The 12,883-nt window shown below is 46.8% G+C and overlaps 1 protein-coding gene across 2 annotated transcripts in view; it reads left to right on the top strand.

Moving 5' to 3' along the window:
* CHEK2 (checkpoint kinase 2) overlaps positions 1 to 12,883 on the top strand; it is a 53,187-nt gene that overhangs the window by 10,613 nt on the left and 29,691 nt on the right. For both annotated transcript variants that reach the window (XM_074972956.1, XM_074972957.1), the window contains one exon: positions 2,350 to 2,497. In XM_074972956.1, coding sequence (XP_074829057.1) covers positions 2,350 to 2,497 — 148 coding nt within the window. The remainder of the gene's footprint in view (positions 1 to 2,349; positions 2,498 to 12,883) is intronic.

Below are 12,883 nucleotides of genomic sequence, written 5' to 3'. Positions count from 1 at the left end.
TTGGTTTCTTGGCAAACACTTAACAGTATTAATTTTAAAACTGAAAGTTTATTGATTTAAACACAGAAAAAACTAAAATTAAAATGTGCATTTATATTGAAACTGAAATTGAATGATTATGCAAAACTTAATTTTTTTACAAAATATGATTTTTTATATTTAACCCTTTTCCATCAAAAAAGGGTAATTTTACTTTCAGTTATGATGTGTGAAGAGTATTTACTTCTCCTGTTTCTAAGAAATAGACACAAGGTGGTGGGGAGAGAGATGATAGAAAAGGTGGGGGAAATTCAGCTTTGTTGATGTTTCTGGAACACTGAACGGTTATGAATGAATGCTTTGTTTGGCAGGTTGACCATGACACCTGTTTCTTGGATCCTAGTTCACATTCTGGTCATGAACATCATCTGATTGGGTTTTTCTCCTTAGGGCAGGATTGTGGTCATCTCAACTGCCTGTGTTGATGCAGTGCAGCTGATTTCAGGATTTGATGAAAAGCCAAGAGAATGAGAGATAGGATAGGAGGAAGGAAAGGGGACAAAGTAACACAAAAGGAAAGGAGGCGGAACAGAATCTTGCGTGCCTCTGCGGTTCTGGCAATTAGGTATCCACACAGATAGGCTGAGGGCTGGATGTCATGATGATATAATGATTTTTAGGACTTTCAAGTGAAAAATAAAAGTTCCTTGAGCAAGGCCTAATGGCCTTCCCCTCATGCTGAGTCTTTCAGTCTGGTCTGCTCCTTCTGTCTTGGGGTCAGAGAAGATGAGATGAGTGGGAATGCAAGGTGGGACAGGAGAGTGATTTCTCCCCTCCCCCAAAGTCTCTTTTAAGAACTCCCAAAGAGGGAAAAATGGGCTTCATAGTTCATCCCCCTTATTATTTTGTTCACCAGCTAGGCCTAATATTTGCCACACTAATTTTAGTTAGTTCATTTCTGGCTTTACATTTTCTTTTTTTTTACTAAACATGATTTTAACAGTTTTTAAACTATATTAGTAGGCCTTTTTTTGTTTGGATGAATTTAGTTTTTGTGTATTTTTTTGCACTTATTCATAACAATTATTATTAAAAACAACTTGACCTATTTTCTTTTAACATTTGTTGTTATAGGTTGTAACATTTGGTGAACTTTCACTTACTTTTTACTGTTGAACTTAAAGTAAATTTTTAGGCCCAATAATCACATCAGATCTATAGCAGGTCCCTAACACTATCCCCACAGAACGTCTTTTACAATCCTTCCCCAAAGTGATTTTGACCCAAACAGGTTCTGTTTTGTCTGTAGCATAGCTTTGTATTTCTTTCCAATTCACTGCATCATTGATGTACAACACTGTCCCTGCCCCTTTACCTTTATTCCTGTCTCTTCTAAACAGCAGATACCTTTCAATAACTATATTCCAGTAATGAGTGCTGTTCCACCCTGTTTCTATGATCCCTATAATGTTTTGTTTGACCTCCTGCACCAGTAGTTCCAGTTCCTCCATTTTATTGCCTAGACTCTTTTCATTTGTGTACAGGCATTTCAGTTGTTTTCCCCAGGCCTCTCCACTTATCAGTCATGACAGCCTTGGTGCCAGAAGATAAATATCCTAGGTACTTGACTGGAGATCATCTGTTGAGAAGAGTCTTCTTTCCCTAGATGCCTCCCAATGGTTAATCATCCCAAAACCTGCCTTGTAGCTCCAATCCTTGAGCCCTCAGTTGATCTTCATTATGTTGTCATGCCATCACCCTCCTTCTCTAGGGACGAAAAGTATTCCACGGAAAATCATCTGAGCTTCCACGTCTGTAAATGTCTTAGCCAGCTGAGTGTAGTCGTCCTTGATCCAGTCCGATGGAAATCTAGCAGTGTCATTCATCCTGACATGCAGAACAGTCATTGGATTTTCCCTGCTCCCTTGAGGTCCTCTCCAGTCTCGCATCCACTCTTGTATCCTTGCTTCTGCCAGACAGCACACTCTTCTGTTCTCTCGATCTGGTCTGGTAACAGGCTTGTCAGTTCTTCTGAGTATGGAGTCCCTGATCATGTAGACCATCCTGGTGTTGATATGAATCTGTTTTATGTTCTCTCTCGCAGTCCCATGCACATCATCTTCACTTTTCCTTAGACTCCAGTCCCTGGCTGTCTCCATAATCTCTTCCTCTCTTCTGCAGGGACTGGCTTCCTTTCTTTTTTTCTTCACCACCAGTTAACAGTGTTGCCAAATACATTGTTCAAAACCATTTTCATGATGTGTTATTTCCTGAATTAAGGAAAATAAACTGTGTTAAACTCTGATACGGTTCATTACAGCTTCTTGATAAAAGCCATCTTTCTGTATTGTTACCTTTTTTTTTTTTTAGGAAATGGGACCAAGAAACTCCTATGTTGCCTACATTGAGGACCACAGTGCAAATGGGACTTTTCTAAATAAAGAGCTTATTGGGAAAGGGAAAAGGCTCCCATTGACTCACAATTCTGAAATTGCACTGTCTGTACAGACTAACAAAGGTAAAATAAAGTACAAAGATAGATGCTATTTAAAATCAAGTTTTCTTAAAATTGTGCTCCTTCTAAATGCTTTAGAGAGAAAATAATAGATGGAAACCGTGGATAAAGGTAATGTTTTATATTTTCCCACTACTTTTTATACACAAAATCTTGAAGATTATATTACACACCTGAAATTAGTAAATTTTAAAAAGGGAGTTAAAAGTATTTGCAGTTACTACATTTGATCCTGGGTCCCACCGCCAAAGTTTGTGCTTTTAAAATCACATTTTAAAAAATGCTTTTCTCTCACAGTTGTTAAACAGGGAAAACTGATTTACTGTACAGGAGAAGTTTGTGAATATGTCTGTGCACATGGCAGCATCTTATGTACGAAGGAAACAAACTGAAAAATTAGAGTGAGGATTTTTGTTGTAGCAGTACCATGAATGCATGATTAACACTCTTGGGTTTTAGATCTGTAGCATGAGACTGACGGGTCTCTCCTTGTATTTTTACTCTTGAGTACAGTGGTAATAGATTATGAAGAAGTGTTGGGATTTGTCATGCTGGAGAATTGTTGTGGAGCCGCTGACATTGAAGATGTTACTATTACGGAAGTTCTCTTTCAATAATGAGATCACCTTGTTAATCAAAAGTATTCTTTCGAGTGTTTGCATTTGTCCATTTTACTGTAGGTGTGTGTGCGCCCCATGTACAGGTGTTGGTGATATTTTTTCCTCAGTAGTACCTGTTGGGATGGCTGGTGTGCCCTCAGTCGCCACACACCACTGCCTGCTGGTATAAGAGGGTGGAACCACCATGACTTCCCTTCCAGTTCCTTGCCACCAGTGATGGTGATTCAGACTGGTTAACTTAAGTGCTTTCCTCACGCCTTTTCTGTATATAGATCAGGGGTGGGCAAACTTTTTGGCCCAAGGGCCACATTGGGGTTGCAAAACTATATGGAGGGCTGGGTAGGGAAGGCTGTGCCTCCTCAAACAGCCTGGCCCCTACCCCCTATCTGCCCCCTTCCACTTCCCGCCCCCTGAATGCCCCCCTCAGAATCCCTGACCCATCGAACACCCCCGCTCCTTGTCCCCTGACTGCCCCCTCCTGGGACCCCACCCCCTATCCAAGCCCCTCTTCTTCCTGTCCCCTATCCACACCCCTGACAGACCCCCTGGAACTCCCACACCCTATCCAACCCCTCCCCGTTCCCCGTCCCCTGACTGCCCCCCCTGCTCCCTGATGGCCCCCCCCCCCCGAACCCCTGAACCATCCAACTGTCCCCTGACTGCTGCCCCGGGACCCCCCGCTCCCCACCCCCTTACCATGCTGAAGCCAACCACACCACCGCGCTGCCCGCAAGAGCGGTGGGTAACAGTGGTGGGCCAGAGCGCTGGTGGCAAGGCGTGCTGAGGCTTTGGGGGAGGGAGAACAGCGGGGGAGGGGCCGGGGACTAGCCTCGCCGGCTGGGAGCTCAGGGACTGGGTAGGATGGTTCCGCGGGCCATAGTTTGAGCTCCTCTGACATAGATCCTGTTTACTAATTTGTCAGTTATATTTAGTGTAAGACAATTTTTAGTACTAGGTTGCTGCTTTTGGTCTCTCTTGACACTTTCTATCTTCTGATACAGCTACTGGAATGATGCGGTGTTCACCGGGTTTTAAGTCCTGCTGCACCTCTGTGAAACCCATGTCAGTCAGTGACCCACACCTGACCTGTTAGAAATGTTTGGGGGAATCCCATGCTAGTGACAATGTCACATCTGCAAAGGGTTCAAGCTCTGCTTGAAAAAAGATAAAGTGATGAGGCTTAAGTGCTTGCTTATGGATGCAGCACTTTGACCCCTATCAGAGTCATCACATGGGGTGAGTGCCCCATATACATTTACTTCAGTCTGGAGCATTTTGCTGGAGATGTCTGCGGCTCCTTGGGATTGTTCTCGAGTACCAAAGGAAATGCTTAGGCCTTCTTCTGGTTTGGTGCCTCGCTTGCCTGTGTCGGTACCCTGACGGAACCAGATACCGGAAGAAGCGTTTGGGGGATAAATCCCCTCCAGAAATGCTTAATGCGTCTGAAGAGGGGATTGCTGCCTCTGAAGCCTGTGCCAGACATTTCCCCTGAAAGACATTTATGGCGCCAACAGAAGGTGCCGATCGCAGCAACCCTGGAGGCATATGCAGCCACAAGAGACTTGCTTAGCTTCTTGGTACTGCCTGTGGTTCATACCTTGCCTCATTGAGATCGTGTGATGCTGCTACCCAAGCCTCCACAGAAATCCGTGTTGTCTAGAGAAAAGCCTCCCATGAGTTCCCTGGTACTGCTGTCCTTGGGCTCAGACTACGTTTTACTAGTCCATTCTGGATTTGCACCTCCACTGTCAGAAGCATCTGACTCTTTTCCTTGGACTCAGAGGTGAGGCCCTCTGTATCCCACCCAGGATGGGGAACATACCTCCCATCAGAGTCGTTGGGACCATGGGCCATGCACTGGGATCCTTCTAAGGGTCAATGGCCCAGGCAAGGATGGGACTTGGGCCCATATCGATGGTCATTCTGGACACCCTGGGGTGTCCCCCCAGCTAGAACCTCCCGTGAAGCATCTTGCTCACTGACATGGAGAGTGCACCAGAAGTATTGGTACCAGAAGCACCATTTCCTGGTATCGAGTAGCCAGAAGCCACTCAGGCACCCCCCTGCCACTAGTCACAGACCAACCACCACCTCAGATGTCTGTTTCATCCTTGTCACCTGACGAGGCTGTTGAGTGGTTAAGTGACACTGCCAAAGGACCACAGAGCTCATCAAGATCTTTTAAAAATTGCAGCCCCTGTACTTGACATTCAGGCAGAAGAGGTGCGTGAAAGCTCTCACAAGTTGTTGGACATCCTGGTATCAGCGACAGCATCACGGTGCAGCTATGAAACCATCATGTTGCCAGTCAAGGCCCTTAGGCAGGCCCCCTCCTCTTGGGACCTCACAGCAAAATGAGCTGAGAGGAGGGGCTTTGTCTCCTGTAAGGGGTATGAACATTTTTGTTCTCATCCCCACTCAGTGATCTCTTGTGGCAGCTGCCAATGAGTGGGATAGAGAAGCTTCTGTGCCATAAAGGAAAGACTCAAAGAAGCTGGATCTGTTTGGTCGCAAATTTTATTCTTCAGGAAGCCTGCAACTCAGGATTGCAAATCAACAAACTGAGTCAACATGACTTCGCCCTCTGGGAGATAATGATGAAATTTAAAGACAAACTATTTGAGGACTGCAGACAAGAGTTTGCAATAATGGCTGAAGAGAGTACTGGTGGCTAGGACTGCCCTGCAGGACAGTTGGGATCACGCAGACTCAGCTGCTCGAATCATGGTGTTGGCTGTCACTGTAAAAAGGTGTTTGTGGTTCCAGTTGTCTGGGCTACCTCTAGACTATCCAGTACTGTACTTTCGAAGGTCCCTCCATCTTTTCAGAGAAAACAGACAACAGGCTTCATAACCTTAAGGATTCCAGGGCAACACTCAATCTCTTGGAGTCTATACTCAGGCAGCAAAAAGAAAGCAGTGTCACCCACAGTAGCTATACAGAGTGCAGGGGTTTGCTCCCCAATCCCAAGATCCACGAAGGAAAAAGGACAGAAGTTATAAGAGATGCCCTCCACCACTCTCCTCTTCAGCATCAGTGGGCTTATCTCATCCAGCTGTCTCACCCAGTCATTTTGATGGGTTTGTCAAGGACAGTGTACCTGTTACCGTAGCCCCATCTGTTTCCCATTGTTTGATACTAATCGCTTATCCCAGTAAGTGCTTGGGTTCACATATGTAAGACCTACCAGTCTGAAAGCCTGGTGGAACTGTGGTATGCCGTCCAGTTCAGTTCTACCCCCTTCCCACCCTCTTCCTATCCCTCTTCAGGGACCATTCTCATGAGATTGCCCTTCAACAGGGTGTCTAATCTCTTCAGGCAGGGGCCATAGAGGAAGTGCCGTTGTACCTCAGGGGTAAGGGTTTCTATTCCTGCTACTTCCTGATCCACTAGACAAAAAGGGTCTCAGGCCTATTTTAGACCTAAGGGAGTTGAACAAATTCCTGAAGAAAATAAAATTCCGCATGGTTACCCTAGCTTAAATTATTCCTTCCCTGGAGCGGCGGGACTGGTACACTGCCTTCAACTTACTTAAAGGATGTTTATTTCCATGTCGCAATATGCCACCACCACGAGAATTATCTCAGATTCATGGGGAATGGCTGCTATTATCAGTTCACAGTGCTTCCATTAGGTCTGTCAACTGCTCCTCGAATGTTCACGAAGTACATGGGAGTCATAGCAGCTCACCTGTGAAAATTAGGTGTCCATGTGTACCCATGGTTGGACAACTGGTTGATCGGAGGTCAGTCTGAGGCTAAAGTCCTTTCCAGCATATCAACTGTTCTGTCCATGTTCGATGCACTGGGGCTCCTAGTAAATCGAGACAAATCAGTCCTAAAACTGGAACAGACAATAAAATTCATTGGAGAAGTCTTAGGCCCCGTCTACACTGGCAAGTTTCTGTGCAGTAAAGCGGTTTTCTGTGCTGTAACTCCCGAGGTGTACACGCTGCCAAGCCATTTAGTGCGCAGAAACTGCGCAGTTGTAGTGCTCTTAAAAAACCCACCTCGATGAGAGGTGTAGAGCTTTCTGCACTGGGGCTACAGCGCTGCGGTGCCAGTGTAGACACGGTGGTCAACTTACAGCTCTGCAATTGGCCTCCGCGAGGTGTCCCACAATACCTGTTCTCACCTCTCTGGTTATCTGTTTGAACTCTACTGCCCTGCCCTCAGGTGACCAGCAGTCATCCCCACTCTGTACATTCCTTTGCAAATTTGAAAGTCCCCTTCCTGTTTGTTTGGTGATGTGTGCAGTGGTCTCCGCACATCTTTCCAGGTGGCCATTCCTCCTCCACGCAACAGGTGATCCCCCGCTTGGAGCAATGCTGAGCTGCTGGACCTCATCGGCATTTAGGGAGAGGAAGCTGTGCAGTCCCAGCTGCGCTACAGCCGTAGGAATTATGATACCTACAGACAGATTTCACGATGCATGATAGAAGGAGGCCATGGCCGGGACACACTGTAGTGTAGGGTAAAAGTGAAGGAGCTGTGGAATACCTACCACAAGGCGTGGGAGGCTGCGCCCATGAGCTGCTGGCTCCATAGTGCTTGGACAAAGAGGGGGAGGGCTCCGATGCCAGAGATGCATGCAGTCAGGAGCACTTTTCTACCCTGGAGGAGCCTAGCCAGTCACAGCAGTCGGATCTTGGCGAAGCACAAACAGAAGAGGAGGCCGCTGGTAAGTGGATCTGATTTTGAGAATTGCTGAAGCGATTGGTTGGGTGCAGGAGGGTAGCAGAAAGCAGGCTTGTCTCCCACCGCATGCCTATTCTGCGTGGTGGAACAGGCTGTTGATAGACTTCCTCGCTTCACTGAAATCTCCCTCAGATATATCTATATCTACAGCATACACTGTCATAGAATCATAGAATATCAGGGTTGGAAGGGACCTCAGGAGATCATCTAGTCCAACCCCCTGCTCAAAGCAGGACCAATCCCCAACTAAATCATCCCAGCCAGGGCTTTGTCAAGCCTGACCTTAAAAACTTCTAAGGAAGGAGATTTCACCACCTCCCTAGATAATGCATTCCAGTGTTTCACCACCCTTCTAGTGAAAAAGTTTTTCCTAATATCCAACCTAAACTTCCCCCACTGCAACTTGAGACCATTACTCCTCGTTCTGTCATCCGCTACCACTGAGAACAATCTAGATCCATTCTCTTTGGAACCCCCTTCCAGGTAGTTGAAAGCAGCTATCAAATCCCCCCTCAGTCTTCTCTTCTGCAGACTAAACAATCCAAATTCCCTCAGCCTCTCCTCATAAGTCATGTGCTCCAGCCCCCTAATCATTTTTGTTGCCCTCCGTTGGACGTTTTCCAATTTTTCCACATCCTTCTTGTAGTGTGGGGCCCAAAACTGGACACAGTACTCCAGATGAGGCCTCACCAATGTCGAATAGAGGGGAACGATCACGTCCCTCGATCTGCTGGCAATGCCCCTACTTATACATCCCAAAATGCCATTGGCCTTCTTGTCAACAAGGGCCCACTGTTGACTCATGTCCAGCTTCTCGTCCACTGTAACCCCTAGATCCTTTTCTGCAGAACTGCTGCCTAGCCCTTCGGTCCCTAGTCTGTAGCGGTGCATTGGATTCTTCCGTCCTAAGTGCAGGACTCTGCACTTATCCTTATTGAACCTCATCAGATTTCTTTTGGCCCAATCCTCCAATTTGTCTAGGGCCCTCTGTATCCTATCCCTACTCTCCAGTGTATCTACCTCTCTTCCCAGTTCAGTGTCATCTGCAAACTTGCTGAGGGTGCAATCCACACCATCCTCCAGATCATTTATGAAGACATTGAACAAAACCGGCCCCAGGACCGACCCTTGGGGCACTCCACTTGATACCGGCTGCCAACTAGACATGGAGCCATTGATCACTACCCGTTGAGCCCGACAATCTAGCCAGCTTTCTATCCGCCTTATAGTCCATTCATCCAGCCCATATTTCTTTAACTTGCTGGCAAGAATACTGTGGGAAACAGTGTCAAAAGCTTTGCTAAAGTCAAGGAACAACACGTCCACTGCTTTCCCCTCATCCACAGAGCCAGTTATCTCGTCATAGAAGGCAATTAGATTAGTCAGGCATGACTTGCCCTTGGTGAATCCATGCTGACTGTTCCTGATCACTTTCCTGTCCTCTAAGTGCTTCAGAATTGATTCCTTGAGGACCTGCTCCATGATTTTTCCAGGGACCGAGGTGAGGCTGACTGGCCTGTAGTTCCCAGGATCCTCCTTCTTCCCTTTTTTAAAGATGGGCACTACATTAGCCTTTTTCCAGTCGTCCGGGACTTCCCCCGATGGCCATGAGTTTTCAAAGATAATGGCCAATGGCTCTGCAATCACATCCGCCAACTCCTTTAGCAGTCTCAGATGCAGCGCATCCGGCCCCATGGACTTGTGCTCATCGAGTTTTTCTAAATAGTCCCGAACCACTTCTTTCTCCACAGAGGGCTGGTCACCTCCTCCCCATGCTGTGCTGCCCAGTGCAGTAGTCTGGGAGCTGACCTTGTTAGTGAAGACAGAGGCAAAAAAAGCATTGAGTACATTAGCTTTTTCCACATCCTCTGTCACTAGGTTGCCTCCCTCATTCAGTAAGGGGCCCACACTTTCCTTGACTTTCTTCTTGTTGCTAACATACCTGAAGAAACCCTTCTTGTTACTCTTAACATCTCTTGCTAGCTGCAACTCCAGGTGTGATTTGGCCTTCCTGATTTCACTCCTGCATGCCCGAGCAATATTTTTATACTCTTCCCTGGTCATTTGTCCAATCTTCCACTTCTTGTAAGCTTTTTTTTTGTGTTCAAGATCAGCAAGGATTTCACTGTTAAGCCAAGCTGGTCGTCTGCCATATTTACTGTTCTTTCTACACATCGGGATGGTTTGTCCCTGTAACCTCAATAAGGATTCTTTAAAATACAGCCAGCTCTCCTGGACTCCTTTCCCCCTCATGTTATTCTCCCAGGGGATCCTGCCCATCAGTTCCCTGAGGGAGTCCAAGTCTGCTTTTCTGAAGTCCAGGGTCCGTATTCTGCTGCTCTCCTTTCTTCCCTGTGTCAGGATCCTGAACTCGACCATCTCATGATCACTGCCTCCCAGATTCCCATCCACTTTTGCTTCCCCTGCTAATTCTTCCCGGTTTGTGAGCAGCAGGTCAAGAAGAGCTCTGCCCCTAGTTGGTTCCTCCAGCACTTGCACCAGGAAATTGTCCGCTACACTTTCCAAAAACTTCCTGGATTGTTTGTGCACCGCTGTATTGTTCTCCCAGCAGATATCAGGGTGATTGAAGTCTCCCGTGAGAACCAGGGCCTGCGATCTAGTAACTTCTGTGAGTTGCCGGAAGAAAGCCTTGTCCACCTCATCCCCCTGGTCCGGTGGTCTATAGTAGACTCCCACCACGACATCACCCTTGTTGCTCACACTTCTAAACTTAATCCAGAGACTCTCAGGTTTTTCTGCAGTTTCATACTTGAGCTCTGAGCAGTCATACTGCTCCCTTACATACAATGCAACTCCCCCACCTTTTCTGCCCTGCTTGTCCTTCCTGAACAGTTTATATCCATCCATGACAGTAGTCCAGTCATGTGAGTTATCCCACCAAGTCTCTGTTCACATCACCAAGTCCAATCACATTATAATTCCTTGACTGTGCCAGGACTTCCAGTTCTCCCTGCTTGTTTCCCAGGCTTCTTGCATTTGTGTATAGGCACTTGAGATAAGTCGCTGATCGTCTCTCTTTCTCAGTATGAGGCAGGAGCCCTCCCCTCTCGCGCGCTTCTGCTCGTGTTTCCTCCTGGTATCCCACTTCCCCACTTACCTCAGGACTTTGGTTTCCTTCCCCCGGTGAATTTCGTTTAAAGCCCTCCTCACTAGGTTAGCCAGTCTGCTTGCGAAGATGCTCTTCCCTCTCTTCGTTAGGTGGAGCCCGTCTCTGCCTAGCACTCCTCCTCCTTGGAACACCATCCCATGGTCAAAGAATCCAAAGCCTTCTCTCCAACACCACCTGCGTAGCCATTTGTTGACTTCCACGATTCGACGGTCTCTACCCAGGCCTTTTCCTTCCACAGCAGTACACCGCTGCCTCAGTCTTCTCGGTCAAATGGCACCATATACCTACGTAGTTTAGCATGCCAGATTACACCTCAGAAAGCTGCAGGCATGGCTAGCATCAGTGCATTCCCCAAGTTGCCACCATTTAGAGAAAATGGTTTGAGTGCCAACATTAGTTTTGTCGTCTCTAGATTGGTGGGTGGACCCTCTAAAAGTTTGCGTGGGGGATTCCCTTTCTTCCCCCATTACCAACTCTCATTCTCATCACAGATGTGTCTCTTCTGGGTTGGGGAGCTCATATGGGGTCCCTGCAGATTTAAGGTCTTTGATCATTTCAAGCTTTAGAGACTCTCATAAATATCAGGGTGTTAAGAGTGGTACGTTTAGCCTGTGTGGCCTCCCTCCCCCACATAATGGGGGAAAAAAATTAATTCTGACTGTTTGATGGGTCATGTTTATGTAAACAGGAGGGGCAGGAAGTAGTTTGCCTCGGAGAGTTCTGTTTAGACAACTTAGTTCATTTCAGAGCTTATTACCTTCCAAAGAAACAGACCACGTTAGCGGATTAGCTGAGCAGATCCTTCTGCAATCAGCATCAGTGGTCACTACATGCATATGTGGTCAGGTCCATCTTCCAACTCTGGGGGACTCCCAAGTGAACAGGGAATGTTAGCAGCTCTGTTCCCAAGGGAGACTCAGCCCAGGCTTGTTGACAGATGCCTTTCTTCTGTCCTGGAAGAAGTCTCTCCTGTGTGCTTTCCCTCTGATTCCTTTCCTTGCCTTCCCTTCCCAGAGACCTCTTAAAGTGAAACAAGACCATGCTCACCTCTTCCTTATAGCACCAGTGTTTCCTTATTAATACTGGTACTTGACCCTGATATCATTGTTGGTCACGCTGCCCATTGGATCCAGATGTAATTTCCCAGGACCATGAGCGCCTGCTTCATCCCAATTCAGCAGCATGGATGCTTTTATGGCTGACACCCTTTAAAAAGTCCTTCTCAAACGATATTCAGAAAGTGCTGTTGAATAGCATAAAACCCTCAACTAAGAGCACTTTCCTGGTGTGAAGTGGAAGCACTTCTCCACCTGGTGTTGTGTGAAAGGCGCATTTCCCTAGCGGGCACCCTTGGGCCTAATGCTGGACTGTCTACTACTCTGTCTACTACAGAGTTTGCTATTAGCCCAGTAAAGATGCATCTAGTGGCTAATTCAGCCCTCAATGTCTTGGTGGATGATAGATCCCTTGTTTCACACACCGTCATCACCCAATTCCTACTGTGCTTGGTCAGATTATACCTCCCCATTCAAGACCACGTCCTTCCTTGGGATCTGAACTTAATTCTAGCAAAATTCATTGGGAACCCCACTTTGAGCCCCTGGCAGCTTGCTCCCTCTTTCACCTTTCCATGAAGGTAGCATTTCTCGTGGCAATTAACTCAGCCAGAAGGGTGGGAGGGTTGAGAGCTCAGTTGTCAGAGCCCCCCTACGGTTTTCCATAAGGAGAAGATATATCTCTATCCTCATCCAAAACTTCTCACGAAAGTAGTCTCTAATTTTCATGTTAACCAAGCAATCTGCTTGCTCATGTTCCTTCCAAAACTCCATGCACATAGGAATGAGGAAAAGCTTCACTCCTTGGATGCAAGAAGGGCTTTAGCTTTCTACCTGGACTGGACTAAATCTTTTAGATCCTCTATGCAGTGGTTTGTAGCAGTTGC

Source organism: Natator depressus, chromosome 15 (assembly GCF_965152275.1).
Source record: "Natator depressus isolate rNatDep1 chromosome 15, rNatDep2.hap1, whole genome shotgun sequence".
NCBI classification, from domain to species: domain Eukaryota; kingdom Metazoa; phylum Chordata; order Testudines; family Cheloniidae; genus Natator; species Natator depressus.
Note: the sequence above shows the minus strand (reverse complement) of the source record. Positions and strands in the feature narration are given on the sequence as shown.